This window comes from Carcharhinus amblyrhynchos, chromosome 3 (genome assembly GCF_965287045.1).
Source record: "Carcharhinus amblyrhynchos chromosome 3, sCarAmb.v2.hapA, whole genome shotgun sequence".
Lineage (NCBI taxonomy): Eukaryota > Metazoa > Chordata > Chondrichthyes > Carcharhiniformes > Carcharhinidae > Carcharhinus > Carcharhinus amblyrhynchos.
The window spans coordinates 134,093,475-134,110,762 of NC_137326.1; the positions used below are offsets into that span (position 1 = coordinate 134,093,475).

General features: G+C 42.6%; 1 protein-coding gene across 6 annotated transcripts in view; it reads left to right on the forward strand.

Moving 5' to 3' along the window:
• Positions 1 to 17,288, forward strand: part of LOC145341149 (polyhomeotic-like protein 3) — an 89,618-nt gene that overhangs the window by 57,722 nt on the left and 14,608 nt on the right. For all 6 annotated transcript variants that reach the window (XM_080186042.1, XM_080186046.1, XM_080186044.1 and 3 more), the window contains 4 exons: positions 1,538 to 1,785; positions 6,309 to 6,477; positions 7,885 to 7,999; positions 16,557 to 16,707. In XM_080186042.1, coding sequence (XP_080042168.1) covers positions 1,538 to 1,785; positions 6,309 to 6,477; positions 7,885 to 7,999; positions 16,557 to 16,707 — 683 coding nt within the window. The remainder of the gene's footprint in view (positions 1 to 1,537; positions 1,786 to 6,308; positions 6,478 to 7,884; positions 8,000 to 16,556; positions 16,708 to 17,288) is intronic.

Here is a 17,288-nt window from a genome sequence, read left to right on the forward strand (position 1 = left end):
CAGTGTTAATGTAAGCCTACTGGTGACACTAATAAAATAAACTTTAGGCTAAGTAGGAAATAACACTTGTGCCACACAAGTGCCAAGCAACCATCTCCAACAAGGGATCTCCAACATCTTTAACTATCTCCCCTTGAAAGCCATTGACATTATTATACCTAAAACTCTCACTATCATCACCCTAGGGGTTACAATTGATCAGAAACTGAACTGATAGGCTAAATAAATACTGTGGCTACAAAAGCAGATCAGAGGCAAAGAATTCTGACAAGCAACTAACCTGACTCCCCAGGCCTATCCTGCATCTGCAAAGCATAAGTGAAAAGCGTGATGGAATACTCGCCACTTGCTGGGAAGGGTGCAACTCCAAAAACACTTGGAGTTTGATATGATCCAGATCAAAGCAGCCTGCTTGATCACCACCCCCTCCACCAACTTAATCATTAACTGCCTCCAAGACTGTTGCACAGTGGAAGCAGTGTGTGCCATTAGCAAGAAGCACTGCAGCAATTCAGCAAACCTCTTCAGACAGCAAATTCCAAAACCTTTTTAATGCCTAGAGGAAGAAAGGCAGCAGACAAATGGGAACACCACCACCTGCAAGCTCCTCTCAAGCCACTCATGATCTTGACTTAGAATTATATTGCTGTTCCTTCTCTGTCACTGGGTCAGAAATCCTAACCCTTGCCCTCCCTAACAGCATTGTGGGTGCACCTAGGCACTACAGTGGTTCAAGAAGATGGCTGACCATCACCTATTAAAAGTTAATTAGCGATGGGTAACAAATGCTGCTTTTGCCAGCAACACTCACATCTGATAAACAAATTTTTAAAAGACGATTCGAAGCACTTAACATTCAGTTAAATGTTTTTTTTAAGTGCAGAGAGTATAGGAAGCATAACAGCCAAATTACGCATAGCAAGGTCCCACAAGAGGCAGTGAACTGAGGCATATTGAACTTGAAATGTTAACTCTGTCCACAGATGCAGCAGACTTGCTGAGATTTTCCTGCATTTTCTGTTTTTATCATGGAGACCTCCTGTTTTCCAACATAGTGCCCTATGATCTTCTTTGTGATTACATTTCCTGTAGGCATTAGTCATGGTTCAGTTTAGTAGCGCTCTTGCCATGGAGTCAGTGGATCATGAGTTCTAGTTCCACTACAGAGAATTGAACACAATCCAAGCTGTCACTCTGGTGCAGTGTTGAGGGCGTACTACAGTTTTGGAGCTGCTGCCTTTTCAGATGAAACCCCACTCAGATGGATATATCAGAATTACTTGATGAGCAGGAGAGCTCTTGCCATTGTCCTGGTCAATACTTAATCCTCAATCAATGCTGGTCATTAAATTGCTTTTTGTGGGAGTTGGCTGCCATGATTCCTAAATTACAACAGTGATTACACTTCAAAAATATTTCTTTGGTCTTGAAGTGCTTTGGGACATCCTGAGATTGTGGAAGGAATGATATAAATGGAAACACGATTTCTTTTCCATTGAAAGAGGTTTTACTTTAACAACATTTCTCTGTCTTACAGAACGAGCAGGACCACCTCTTGTGACCTCAGCAAGTGCTTCCGTTATTAGGTCCTCTGCAGACACACTGAGGTTCTCCAGTCCTTCATCTCTCATTATCCCACCCGCCAAACTGAAACCTAGTGGTGCAGTCTCTACCAGCAACCTCCCTGGGACGGATAACAAGCCACCACAGGCCATTGTCAAACCGCAGATCCTGACTCACGTCATTGAAGGATTTGTTATTCAGGAGGGACTGGAGCCATTCCCCGTGAGTAGACCTTTTTTGTTCTGGGTCAATTATAATGTCACTAATGATTCTCCCCCTTCATTTCATAAAGTTGCTGATCATGAAAGGAGATTGCTGATGACCGCAAACTCAGCCTGATTTCTATAAGGGGATGTTCGGGCAGATGACCAAACGTTTGGTCAAAGAGATAGATCTTAAGGAACATCTTTAAGATGGAGGAAAAGGTTGAGAAGCAGAGACATTCAGAAAGGGAATTCCGGAGCTTAGGGCCGAGGCACATGAAGATTGGCTGACCGTGCTTGAGCAATTAAATGCAAGGATGCTCAAGAGACCAGGAAAGGTGGAATGCAGATATCTCTGAAGGTTGTAAGCCTGGGGGATATTGCACAAATTGAGAGGGGCAAGACAATGGAAGGATTTGAAAATAAGAATGAAAGTTTAAAATTTTGAAACTACATAAATAGGCAACCTATTGAACCATTGGCGAATACTGCCAGAACTTGTTTTATCCAACACGCAGACTGTTTAATAGCAATCATTGGACAGTGATCAGGAGCAGGAAGCTTGGCTGTTGAGTTTTGTTTCGGCTCCTTCTGGCCCTGGATGTTGAAGTTTCAGGACCACTGTGATCCCCGGATGATATTAACTAATTTAGTGTAGAAAGAGGGTCGAACATGAAGAATTTCTGGGTCTGTGCAGCTCAGCTTCAGATGAGTCAGCAAAGTTTTGATTCTATCCTGCAAGGTTGCTACAGTAAGCAGCAGTACATAGAGCAGCTGTGACTCAATGGTGGTTACTGGGCAGGATTTTCCAGACCTGAAACTGGTGGGGATGTTTGTGACTCTCCAAATTTTCTTATCCCCCCCTGCCTACAACAGTGCCTATTAGAGTTGGGATGGGAAATCCCTACCCACTAACTCTGAGTCCTAGGGCTGTGTGTTGTGTTTCTAATGCAGGGTTTGAACACACAATCCAGGCTAACAGTCCAGTGCAGCACAAAGGAAATGCTGCGCTGTTTGAGCTGCCATCTTTCAAATGAAATGTTCAGCTGCAGCCCTGTCTGTCCTCGAAGGTAGATGCAAAAGATTTTATGGCACTTACTTTGAGTAACAGCAGGGAATATCCCCTCTGGTATCCTGGTCAGCATTTTTTGAATTCATTCTTGGGACGTGGGTGTCGCTGGCTGAGGTAACATTTATTGCTCATCCCTGAGGGCATTTAAGAGTCAACCACATTTCTGTGGGTCTGGAGTTACGTGTAGGCCAGACCAGTTAAGGGCGGAAGATTTCCTTCCCTAATGGATATTACCGAACCAGATGGGTTTTTACAACAATCGACAATGGTTTCATGGTCATCGGTAGGCTTTTAAGTCCAGATTTTTATTTAATTCAAATGTAGCCCTCAAAATATCACTAAAACTGTTTAATTGACCATTTAATTAACCATTTGCTCTGTGTAATTTCCCGATGTTACGGTAGCGAATTCATTTCAAAATTGCATTTTTAAGGCTGGCGGATATTGTTAACAAAGCTTGTGTTTATTGACCAGCTCTAGTTGCCCTGAGAAGATGGTTGTGGGCCACCTTCTGTAGATGCTTCATAAAGCTGAATGACCTATCCGACCTTAACTCCATTCTTCCTGTAGAGCCAGTGACTGTTCTCCAGAATGTCACATAGACAGAAATAGCATTAGGCTTCCAACTTGCTCCGCCATTCATTTTGGTCATGGCTGATCATCTATAGCCTGATCCCGCCTTCCTTCCATATCCCTTGATCCCTTTAGCCCCAAGAGCTATATCTAATTTCTTCTTAAACTCACACAATGTTTTGGCCTCAACTACTTTCTGTGATAGTGAATTCCACAGATATTCACCACTGTCTGGATGAAGAAATTTCTTCTCACCTAAAAGGTTCTAATTATCCTTCAACTATGTCCCACCGTTTTTTCCTGAATGGTCCCTGTCTAATCCTGTTAGAATTTTATAAGTTTCTATGAGATTCCCTCTCACTCTTCTAAACTCCAATGAATACAATCCTAACCGACTCAGTCTGTCCTCACATGATGGACCTGCCATCCCAGGAATCAGCCTGGTAAACCTTTGCTGAATTCCCTCTATAGCATGGGCATCTTCCCTCAGGTATGGACACCAAAACTGTACACAATTTTCCAGGTGTGGCCTCACCAACGCTGTGTGCAATTTCAGTAAATCTTCCCTGTGCCTCTACTCACGTCCTTCAGGGAAAGAAATTTGCCATCCTTACCTGGTCTGACCTACATGTGTCTCCAGAGCTACAGCAATGTGGTTGATTCTCAGCTGCCCTTGGGCAAGTAGGGATGGGCTATAAATTCTGGCCAGCCAGCAACTCCCAAGTTCCACAAATGTATAAAAGAAATGAATTAAAAAAATACTCAAAGCCTCAAGTTCCATGATTGATGGCCACGGGGGGGAACCACATCTTAATCCGAGAGTTCAGAGAATGGAGATAACAGCCCTTTCATTTAATCAGCCTACTTTATGCAAACAGTTAGATAGAAAATTGCACCCAATTCCTGTCTACTTTATAATAGTGGATAGTACTTAAAGCATGTAAATTGACAGGCATTTTCAAAATTTACAGAATTTATAAGATCACTCATTTCAGGATTGCTTAAAAGAGATAACCGTTGCATAGCTGCTACACTATCATATCTTGTAACTTCATTGATTGTGAAGCAGTTTGAGACCTCCTGGGGTGGTGACAGATGTTTTACAAATTCAAGTTTCTTTATTTGTTTTTTTATGATAGACTAAATTCACATTTTATTAAAACACTTAGAGTAAGAACATTTCCAATATTTATGGCACTTGGCCTTCAAATTATATATCGCGCAAAGTTTGGAATTAAACAAATCGGGAAGAGCATTTAGAAGTCTCCACACTACACAATTTTAGAGGTGTGATTAATTCGTGCTCAATTTTGGGATCTGAAATGAGAAATGTTGGCTATTGTTACTGAAATTGTATATTACAAAACTGTTTGCACTGCCTAAATAGTGAATTACAACCATTGCCTTCTGTTATTTATTGTTATGTTGTATTAAAAAAGAACAGGACGAATTGTACGCATAATTTTTCTTCCTGACCCTGCTAACAGTGATGTGATAGTAGGGTCAGAAAACTTGGCTTGGGCAAATTATCTATTTCTTTTGCTTTCGCGGGGATACAATGCCACATACAGCAGTTACTTACTGCTGACTGAATAACCTTATTTTCTGCAACATTTTATTCCCTTGACAGAAGATCATTGCAAACTTCCAGGCAGAATTTTATGATTTTAATCTCACTTTAATTAAAATTAAAGATTGATCTGACACACAGTTAGCGTGGGACTTTATGGCCTCGGTCATTCTGAAACTGTAAAACCCCACCGAAGGGCGGACAGTGGAAAGGTCTGTTGACCTCTGGCAGGGTTTTATAGTTTCGGGACAAGCGAGACCGTAAAGTCCCGCCCATCCCAAAACCATAAAACCCCACCCATTGAAAGGTCAATGGACCTTTCCGTTGTCCATCTTGCGCCCGCTGCAATTCCTGTGGCAGGCAGGCTGGTAAAGTTCTGGCCTCTGTATCTCAGAATTAATACTTCAAGCTTATAGATTGCTCAGAAGCTGATATGATGCAATGTGCGGAGGCCTGTAAACCTGGGTAGGAATAATGCTCTTTTAAAGGGGAACCATGTTCTGTGGGATTATCTGTGTGATAAACCTGTCTACTTACAAATGGATGCTTCTTCATTGCCTCTTGCTTTATATTGGCTGGATAGGGATAGATTAGGAACAACCACTGGAATGAATTACAGAGGAAAGATTTGCAGGGCTACGGAGAAAGAACAGAGAGTGTCGGTTTTTGGATAGTTCTTTCAAAGAACCAGCATAGGGTTGAATGGCCTCCAATTGTGTTGTAAGATTGTACCATTCCAAACATTAATGAAGTCATTGGTATTGGTGCCCCATTTATTGATTTTTAATGATGTTATCATCCATAAAGTGGGTTAATGTGCAGGTTTCTGAAAGGTAGGAACAAAGCTAGGTCATTTGGTCCATCAAAGTTCTTCCACCATTCAGTTAGATTGTGGCTTCTCTGTATTGCGGCTACATCTGCTCACCTTGGTTCTATAATTCCTAATTTCCTTGTCTATCAAAAATCCATCAATCTTGGTTTTCATATTTCCTTTGATGCATCTCCCACTGGCCCCTATGATTTTTTTTTGAGGAGAGACTCCATTACCATTTATGAGAAGCTGTGCTTCCTGACATCACCCCTGCATGGCCTAGCTCTAGATTTAAGGTTATGTCCCCTTGTTCTGGACTCCTCGCCTCAGAAGGAAATGGGTCTCACTAACCTATTAGCCCCTTTAGTCATTTTAACCACAATGAGATCATCCTTTAATCTTCTACACTTGAGGGAATAAAAGTGCAGCCTATGTAACCTGATGTCATGTTTAATGTTGTTTGAGTTTCATTGAGATGACTTTGATAACTTGACTAGAATGACCTCCCTCTGACAGGTGAGCCGCTCCTCACTGTTGACTGATCAGCCGGTCAAGCAGAAGATGCACTGCGAAGGTCCAGCTACATCCCCCACCTCTGTCCAGTCAGTTGGTGAGCTCCAGAGCAGTACGGGCAAACAGCTCGAAGGGTCTCTTGACAGCGATTTGGATGACCTCACCGGTGAAGGTTTGTAACCCATTACATGCGGAGCAGGTGAAAAAGTGAAAAGACGCAAATCAGAATGAATGAGACCATGTTCATCCGATTTGCTATCCTGAACACGGACATTAAAATCAGGAAGAGTGACTAATTATTTAGCACTACATTGAATTTTGCAGTACAGGAGGAAGTCATTGATATTAGCTGGTCCACAGATACGTAGTCATGATGTGGACGACACACGACAGCGCAGAGTCGCTGAGCAGAGACTGATAGCCAAGTTCCGCACACATGAGGACGGTCTCAACAGGGATCTTGGGTTCATGTCGCACTATCTGTAACCCCCGTGACTTGCCTGGGTTTTCAAAACCTCACTTACTGTACTGTCTGGAGACAATACACATCTCTTTAAACTGTGATCAGTGCTCCTTCCACTCACATTATCAGCCACTTCAGGTCTTGAACAGCAGGTTAGGTGTAAGGATTCGCATTTTAATCAGTAATCTCTAAACTGTCTGTGCTTTATATGCTCTGTCTGAGGCCAGAACTCTCCATTCACCTGACAAAGAGGCAGTCCCCTCGAAAGCTTGTGAGTATATTATCAAATAAATAGGTTGGACTAAAACCTGGTGTTGTCAGACTTTTTACACAGATACGTCCCACACAAGCCTTCTCCTGCCTTTTCTTTTAATCCAATTGACATACTCTTCTATTCCATTTTCCATCAAGTACTTATCTTGCATCCCCTCGAATACTTCTATGCTTTCTGTCTCAACTGTTTTTTGTGGAAACAAGTTCTACATCTGGGTAAACAAGGCTCTCTATTGTAGGGAGATAGATTTTCAGAGCAGGATCTTGAGCCCGCACTCACTGTCTGCCTGTTGCATCTCCAATTAAAATTGTAATTGGTCAGATGGAAGTGGAAAAGGAGTGGGGGAATTCCACTCTGCTACTTTCCCCCACACCTCATGTTTTCTTGTCCTTTGTCTGAGGCTCCCTTCATCTTGAAGAGTTGACCCAGGTAGACTGATTGTAATTTTGAAGGTTCACATGCAAGCTAAAAATACGGAAGTTATGAGTAAGGTGGGATGGTGACACAGAACCCAAAAGCAATCATTTACCAGAAAAAATCAATGTTCTTAAGATTTCTTACGTTATGTTCAGAGAGTGGACAAAATCCATTTTAGATTTCCCCCTCTGACAAGAACAGATTAGGAAAGTGTTGTGCCTAAAATCGTGGAGCTAGGGCAGATGCAATACTGTGTTGGAGTCCCCTTCTGTTGGCATGGATGTTGAGCTGGAAGTGGGAACCTTGACAATAAATTTGAAAGAGGGCAAGAAGATAGTTATCAGGCAGAAACAGTAAGAACAGCCTGTTTTTAGATACAAGTTACCTCATGAGATGAATTTTTTCACTTCTGATTGCGATTTCAGAAGGGATGGAGGGCAGTGATCCAGACATGCTGAAGTGTGAGTTCTGTGGGAAGATGGATTATGCTCACAAATTCAGAAGATCAAAGCGTTTCTGTTCTATGTCATGCGCTAAGAGGTATGAAACTCACTTTAGTATATTTTGTGTTGTTCTGTGCTGATTAAGTTTTCTTTATTTTTCATGGGATGTGGGAGCCGCTGGCAAAGCCAGCATTTATTGCCCAACCTTAATTGCCCTTGAACTGAGGCTCTCTAGGCCATTTCAGCGGGTGGTTAAAGGTCAACCACATTGCTGTGGGCTGGAGTTAAACTTAGATAAAACCAAATTAGGTAAGGATGGCTGATTAAAGGATGTGATAGGGTTTTATGACAATCGATGATAGTTTCATGGTCACGATTACTGACACCAGTTTTCCATTCCAAATTTAGTAACTGAATTCAAATTCCTACTGCTGCGGGAATTGAGCTGTTGTCCCCAGAGCATTAGCCTGGGCCCCTAAATTACTAGTCAAGTGGCATTATCACTACGCCACTATTCACCCATTAAGTCATGTTTTCAATAAATTAGTTACCTTTTCACTAAACTCTTTATCTTTTCGATAATTCAGCAACTATTTAATTGTAACTTTATACTGTAAATGCAGCTATTTTACAAAATATGTCCACATGTATCCTTTATCACAGCACTTCATGGGTTTAAAAATAACGCACTTATAAGCCTAGTTACTATTCACACCCTTAACCTACAACTACCTAATATGTTAATTAAACATTTCCACCTGCTACATTTACACAACTGTTAACCTGTTTAGAATATCTAATAGTGAAAGGAATGTCACATGCACACATTAAGCAGTCTCTGGTAGCAATATATGTTCCTGGCTGTAATGAAGATAAAGTTATCTAATCAATCAGAAGGACTTTCACTATTCACTGGTATGTGCGGCCATTGCCACTTCTCTCTTTGTGTGATCAGTTCTACTTTCAGTGTTGGACATATCCTCTGTGTTTAATCTATTAGATTCTTTTCATCCCCTTGCATTAAGATGGATTGCGTGCAATGGAAAACAGCTGGAATGCTCTCTGTCCAACAGAAATCTGATCTGCTAGTCTTGCAGACTTGAGCCAGCATTCTTAAGTGGCATTAGCTAGTAAAACACTTTGCAATCTGCTGGACAAAAACAGTAAAATGAGTCGGCAGCATAAATTGAGCAACTGCGTTCGAAACGTTGGGATGTAGGATTTTTCGGCGGAGGAGGATTGTGTTGTCTGTTGCATTATACGATTTAAAAATACACCAAATTCTCCCCAGGGGAGGTATTCTCAACAACTATAACTCATATTTACATAGCACCTTCATAGCAAAATGTGTCAAGGTGTTTTACATGAACGTTATCAGACAAAATATAACACCAAATCATATTAGGACATAGTTCTGGCGAAGAGTCATATTGGACTCAAAACGTTACCTCTGTTCCTCTCTTCACAGATGCCTGACCTGCTGAGTTTATCCAGCACTTTTTGTTTTTGTTTAGGACATATTAGAACAGACAACCAATAATATAATCAAAGAGATTATTTTTAAAGAGCGTCTTAAAGGAAGAGTGGCAAAGAGGTTTAGGGAGGGAATTCCAGAGGTTGAGGCCAGGCAGCTATGGGCATGGCTGGCTAGGGGTGTGGCAATGGAAATTGGGGGGATGTGTAGGATGTCAGAATTGGGAGAGGCTTGTAAGGTTGGAGGATCACCACAAAGCTAGAAGGGAACCCACTCTAAATAGTTCACATTAATAATATCAACCTGGAAGAGTTTCTCTAGACTTGAATGTACTGGAAATCAGCCAGTTTTGCCATTATTGGTTCTTTTCAGAATAAATATTTTTCATGCCTAATGCAATTTGGTGATTGTGTTTTAGGTTACCTGGAATCACATAGAATTCAAAGCACAGAAACAGATAACTTGGTCTCCACACAAAACTCATGCAATCTTACTTAATCTAACTTATTCACTTATCCTTTCTCCTTCATGTACTTAACTAGATTCTCCTTAAAACCTTTTATTGATCTAGTGACTTGTTTTGAAAGTCATTGACTCTTTTAATGACAATCCACTTTCCATGACAAAAATTACCTGAAGTGGATCTGTGGCTTTCCCTGGTGAATCCGATTTTAAGAATGTCAGGACTGGTACAATGAACTCCCACCAGATCCACAAGATAATAGCCTGATTTTCTAGGGAGCAATGCAGATCATGCTGCATACCAAGCACTGCAGCTACAGATCGTAGGCTGCTATCTGAATAAATCAGGTCCCATTTCATCTGCCCAGGTAAACTCAACCAAGTCCAATCCCCAACCTCACCTTCAAAACCACCCCGACCCCAAACCAACCACACCACATCCCATCCGCAACCACAACCCCATTCACACCTCCATCCACAATCCCATCCACAACCACATTTCCATCCACGTCCCAACCCCATCCACATCCCCATTTGCAACCACATCCCATCCGCAACCACATCCCCATCCCCATCCCAACCATATCCACAACCCCATCCACAACCACATTCCTATCCACATCCCTATCCATAATCATATCCACAACCACATCCACATCCCATCCATATTCACATCCACATCCCATCCATATCCATAACCACATCCACAACCACATCCCTATCTGCAACCACATCCATCCCATTCCCAACTGCATCCCCATCCCCAACCCCATCCACCACATCCCCATTCCCGACCACATCCCATCCCATTCCCAACCACATCCACATCCCTATCCCCAACCCATCCACCACATCCCCATCCCCGACCACGTCCATCCACATCCCAACCACATCCGCATCCCCAACCCCAACCACACTCTCAACCGCAACCACACCCCCAAACCCAATACAAACATATCAACATCTCAAACCCTAGTCTCAAATTCAAATGCATTCCCATCTTCCGCTTGCAATGCAAACTCAACCTCTACACCATCCATAACCCAACCCTAAATAACAACCACATCCCCAAACTCACCCCTTTTGTAATGAAACATGCTGATTCTTGAGCATATATGTGTTAATAAATGTGCTGGTTTGGCAACATTTCTATGGATTATCTGTCAGCAGATGGCACATCTACAACTAGATGTGGACCAATATTGAATTCTAAAATGTTGATTTTACATAATTATGCAGTTTAGAAAGTCCCCATTTGGCCCATTGTGTTTCTGCTAACTCTTTGCAAGTGCTATGCAATGAGCTCCAAACCCCTGCACTTTGCCCATAGTCTTGCAAATTGTTCCTTTTGAAGTGTATGTCCAGTTTTCTTTTGAAAGTTGCTACTGAAACAACATCCATCACCCTTCTAGGCAGAGCATTCAATATCTCAACAATAAGGAGCACTTATCTCCACGCTCTTTGTTTTGCCTACTATGTTAAATCTGTGATCTCTGGTTACTATTTCTCATGTCAGTGGGAACATTTTTTCCCTTTGTACACTTATCAAAACCTCATATCATTTTGACAAATTGTATTAAATCTGCCCTTAAGTTTCTTTGTTCCAAGAGAAACGCACCCAGTTTCTTTTAAAACGATTGTACAAAACCATATCAGTTTCAACAACAATGTGACACCAGCATAGTTAACATGGAGCATAGTTACAGAGAATACTGGCGTTAATCATCAAGTGAATGACGAGCTCTGGATTCCGCCCTACTAGACCTCTGGAAGATATAAAGACATGATGTGGGTATGCCGGCGTTGGACTGGCGTAAACACAGTGAAAAGTCTGACAACGCCAGGTTTTAGTCCAACCTATTTATTTGATAATATACTATATTAAATAGGTTGGACTAAAACCTGGTGTTGTCAGACTTTTCACTAGATATAAAGACAGGCAGGGGAACATCAGGCAAGGTTGTCACAGGCCATCTACAGATTGGATCAAAGGCTGGACTCTATCTGTGTTCTGAGTGCTCTTGTGACTGCATCACATGAGCACATTGAAGCCTCCATGGGAGGAGTGGGGGCACTTTGGAGACCCAGGTCCAGCACTTTCTCCTGAATTTGCACCAGAACCTGCCCACCATCGTTCTTGCCACGAATGCATTTCAGCAGTGGCTAAGCGAGAGGTAACTGGACACCTCAACCTGCCTCCAGATGCCTGCTCTCAAGGAGTCAAGGAGACGCCATCAAGCACCCACAAGGATGAGGTACACCAGCCAAGTACTCTGGGGCACCCACCCAGGAGACTCCAAGCATGCCTGCATGCTCCACCTCTCCTCTGCCAGTGACCCCATCAACTCCAACAGTTCAGGTTGGGGAGAGGGCATCTTCACCTGAGCAGGATAACGTGAGCAGGTTGGAGTCTTCAAGGTCTCAGGCCATCGGAAGATGTCCACTACAGTCATTTCAGACATCAGTGAAGCACCTCCACTTCACCCGTGGATGCTGTACCCCAAGTAGTAGTAAGATTTGAAAAATTAAATAGTATTGAATTTGCCTTGGTGGTGTAGGTGCTCACTTATTGCATATAGTTGTCACATTTGTAAATATACGTTGCATTTATCAATCTCCAAGGCTTCCATTTTTATTCAATTTGTTTCAACATTTCATGGTCATTTAGGGGTCCTGAAAGTTGCCTCCCAATGTAGTCCCATCAATTGCTTCAGTTCTCCTGCATTTTCAGCAGAGTGAGTCATCTGTATTTTCAAATCAGTAACATCAGGCAATGTCCATAATTTTTTACTGTGCTGCCTGGCCTGTACCTCTGACCACCCAGGTCCTGCTTCCCCCTCACTTCCCTTCGCTTGCCATGCCTCCCAATCTGAATCTTGGCATAGTTTGTGTGACTGGCACCCAATATGTTTCAGTAGCTGGAAGAAGGGAAAATAAAAATAGCATCCATTGACATTCATGTCTTGGATGAAATGAAGCCCGCCAAGCTCATGCTACTTATATGCCTTTGTAAAATAGAATCGCGAGCAGGAAATTTAATTCGGAGGGGGAATGTGTTTCTGTCAAGTTGGTCTACTAATGAGCCATGATGTACTAATGAATGCAAATGGGGAGCTCCCAACATTACTCGATGAGGATCCTAGGCACCTCCCATCCTTTACTTCCTCGGGAGAACAAAATTCCAACTTATTTTCCTTCTATCAGGAGACCGATTTTTAGATACACACTGAATTACATACCTCTGCCCAACACAATTCCCACTGTTGGTAGGAGCGGAAGATTCTGTCCATCATCTCCAACAGTGCAGCATTCCCTCAGTACTGCATTGGGAGTGTCAGTCTAGATCATGTGTTCACGTCCCTCGAGTGGGTCTTGAACACTGACTGAGAGGCAAGAGTGCTACCAAACTCAATCCCAACTGGGCTCTGCATAATTGGCAGATGCCTTCATTAAAATGAGAGGGAAAGAGAGTAGTGCTGCTATGGCACTGTCCTCCCATTCCCTGCCCCTGACCCTTCCTCACCCCCTGAGTGATATCGGTGAATAGTGAGTTTGTGTGGTTGATTCACCAAATTTCCACAGTAATATTATATTTGCACAAAGTTAGAGAAGATATTTTCAAATGTTTCTCAGCAGAAGGCCATGGCACAATTTACCAGGCATGTGTGTTGCCGCTGTTTTATTTTCAAAGTGTTGATTTGCAAAGTGTAGGCGTATGGGAACATGAAGGAAAATACAGCATTGAAATAGACCTTTTGTTGCCATTTTGGACGCTGAACTGCCTGTTATGTCATTGCAACTTGTAGTGCTTTATCACAATAACTAACTGTGAGGCAGACTGCAAGAGTTAAGAAAATTTTCAAGAGTTATTTATATGCAGCTTATTATCCTGGACAAAGGAAAATAGTTCCTCATTTGGCATTGCTGATTGCTCCCAGGCATGATACACTGTTTCCAAAGTTGTGCATGACATCTCCAAGCTGACCCAGAACTGTCAGCTTTAGTAGTTCCCCATCCAAGACATTGCCAGAAGATGTGATGAAAGTGATCTGTATCAGATTGGCAGATCTGCCAAGCCTTCTCATATGCACAAAAACCTTGAAAACCATCCAGCCATTTCGTTTGAAGCTCTCAGGGGGAAAAATCAATAGGGTTCAAAGTAAATGGTGATGGCATTCTTTCCATTTGGCAACGAGGCTCAGAGTGTACAGTCAGACAGTGGGAACAATCCCGATGTTTACATTACAGGTCGCTGTTATTAACTCGGTGCCAAGTCAAACTAGATTGTCCTATATAAATACCATCACAAACTGAACTAAACTAAACACTATGATTTGAAATATGGGCCGCCACATGTACTAAGGCATGCCTTGGAATTTTAGAGTCATTGCAAAGCTGTTTGCTGACTGTTAAACAAGAGTTATATTTTCAATAAAGTTTATCAGAGCTTGCCAACTCCAGACTTGCAGCACTGTATCACATTAAAAAGGCTCAAACATTGCTGCGACCTTTGCATTCAATTGATACAAGTCTGCGAAACTAATGAGTTCCTTGAAAATATGGAACTGTGTTTAGTACAACAATGCCAAACAAAATCCCCATAAACTCACTATGGGGCAGACGTGGAGTACTTAACAATGTCAAAATGCGTGAGTGTGTGATTTAGGGAAGATGTAATCAATATCAGTTAACAGCCCTCTCAAGATCTCCATGTTCCTCCAGTTATTCCCTCACTTCCTTTGTCCCACAATTGATGACCATTCTTCCAGCAGCCTGGGTTCTCAAGTTCTAGAATCCGTCACTAAACCAGCTTTTCACCCCTACTCCATTAAAACACACCTTAAAATCTAAATCTTTGACCAAGCTTTCACTTACCTGTCCTAATATCTTTGTAGGTCAAAATAGAAAATTTGGAAACACTCAGCAAGTCAGGTAGTACCTGTGGAGAAATGAACAAAGTTAATGAGCAGAATTTAATCCCTCCCAAACTGAGTTTTGAAAGCAGGGGGCATTTAATCAGCTGGGAGGGTGCCGAGTGGGGACCCCACCACCTTCTCAACTCCACTGGATGAAGTCAGGCAGGAAGGCTCATGGATGGCATTCCTGCCCGGATGCTAATTGAGGCTCCTAAGTGGGGAATTAATGTCTGTTCAAGTAGCAATGGTGGGATGAGGCCCTTTTCAACCTGTGGGCAGGGGACTCGCCATGCGGAGAGCCTGAGAAACAGGCACAGTTGAGTTTGCTTCACGGCTTCTGGGGGATCCCAGTTTAAAGACATTGAGTAAAGGACCAGCATTGGGACAGGGGTAAGGACACGCTGAAAGTCATGCCCATGCCTGGCACCTGATGCCTCACTTCTCCTACTTCACAGTCCCCGCCCCACTCTTACTTATCTTTGTCCCGAGTGCCTGTGTTGCTGGACCTCTGGTGGATGCATTACCAGCAGTTGATACTGCTCCCAATGGTGTTAATGAGCGATGAATTACTGCTGGCCTCTGATTGGCTGGCAGCTCTTTTGGGAGAGGTGGTATTCTGCCAGGGTATTTGCTGGGGTCCTTGATCCTGGGGAATGCCAAAGATGGCCACGTGAGACTCTGATAGACACTTAATATGGCACACAATCCCCCCTAGAAGCAACATGGGTTTTTGCCAGTTCTCCAGCTAGCCATTGCCTGGATTAACTTCTGCACATTTCAGCTTTCTGACCTATCATCAGACCATTAGCATGTTCTCTGGCTTGGCATCAAAATGCGTCTGAGTAAGAAGTCAGAATATGTTACTGCATTACAGACACTATATAAGTGCAAGTTCTTACTCTGATTGTCAGGTGGAAGTGTTGGCGCAGAATAGGAAGCTTCCTCTGGGAGTATAAAACTAACATTACAGACTAAAAGGCCCAAAATTTAAAGTTGGACAGTTTCTGTAACGGGCAGCTGGTTTGCAACACCAGTTCTACACCCAGGCAGCATCTTAAAATTCCAACAAATGCATGTTACCTTAAAGGATCTCGGAAAGAATCATAAAATGTAATTGCCAGGGTTATCCCTGTGCACTTTTTAAAACAGGGTTGTAATTTTGTGTTTGGTATTTGCAGTCCTCCAATCTCCTAGTCCTATACTCATACCTAAGAAGGATAGGAAGATTGTAACTGATCCTGTACAATTTTCACCCTTGATTTTCTCAGCAATCTAGGATGCGTCCCAACTGAACTGACTGGCCTTTCAACTTTGTGCACAGCCAACCTAATAAGTATCTCCTCTTTACCTATTTTTATCCATTCCAATTTCTCTATTACTTCTCCTTTACTGTGACATTGACAACATCATCTTCTGGTACCGTCTGTATTTGAAGGAGTATGACCTCATCTTCTATGCCATTGAAGTCCCTCATCCCTGGTACCTTCCTAATAAACCCCCCTTGCACCTTCAATAAAGCCTTGACATCCTTCTTATGGAGAAGTGCCCAGAATTGGACAGTACTCCTCACCCATGTTTTATAAAGGTTCATTGTAACTTCCTTTTTCTTCCTTGTACTCAGTGCTTTTGTTTGTGAAGCCATGGATCACTTACGCACTTTATTATCATCCTTCTCAACTTGCCCTGCCCCTTCCAAAGATTTTGTATACACCCCATATCTCTCTTTGTTCTTGCACTCCATCTAGGGGAATATATTGTCTTCCTCAGTTGAAGAGTTCTCAATCTTTGCTGCTCATTTCCAGGTACAATGTTGGTTGCAGTAAACGGATGGGGCTTTTTAAATCAGACAAGAGCACACGGTGGACCAAAAAAACAGAGCCCCATGGATTCAGCCGACGAGGGAGGAGGCCCAATATAATTGAAGGAGCATCAGGCGAACACTTTATGAGACAGGTATGAGGGACACGAAAATAAGACTTTTAGACTTGTGGTACGATCATTATATTTTGAGATTAGTTCATGTTGATCATGTAGATTCCTGGGTCCAGAGGGACCGTGCTCGCCAGGGTGTATGTTCTGTTTTGCAAACAAGTCCCTTAAAAATTGGGAAATGCAGCTTCCCCACAGATTGCTTCCACTTTTGTGTTCCTGCTAGTCTCGATAATGTCGTTTAGTACGTGTATCAGTGTGTCCATTATGCCAATAAAAAAGCCTTTACCCATTTTAACATAAGAACAAGGAGCAGGAGTAGACCATCTGCCCCCCACCCCCCCCGCCCCCAGCCTGCTCCATCATTTAATAAGATCATGGCCGATCTTTTTGTGGACTCAGCTTCACTTACCCATCCATTCACCAGAACCCTTAATTCCCTTACTGTTCAAAAGTTTATCAATCCTTGCCTTAAAAATATTCAGTGAGGTAGCCTCAACTGCTTCACTTGGCAGGGATTTCCACAGATTCACAACCTTTTGTGTAAAGATGTTCCTCCTCAACTCAGTCCTAAATTAGCTTCCCCTTATTTTAAGGCAATGTCT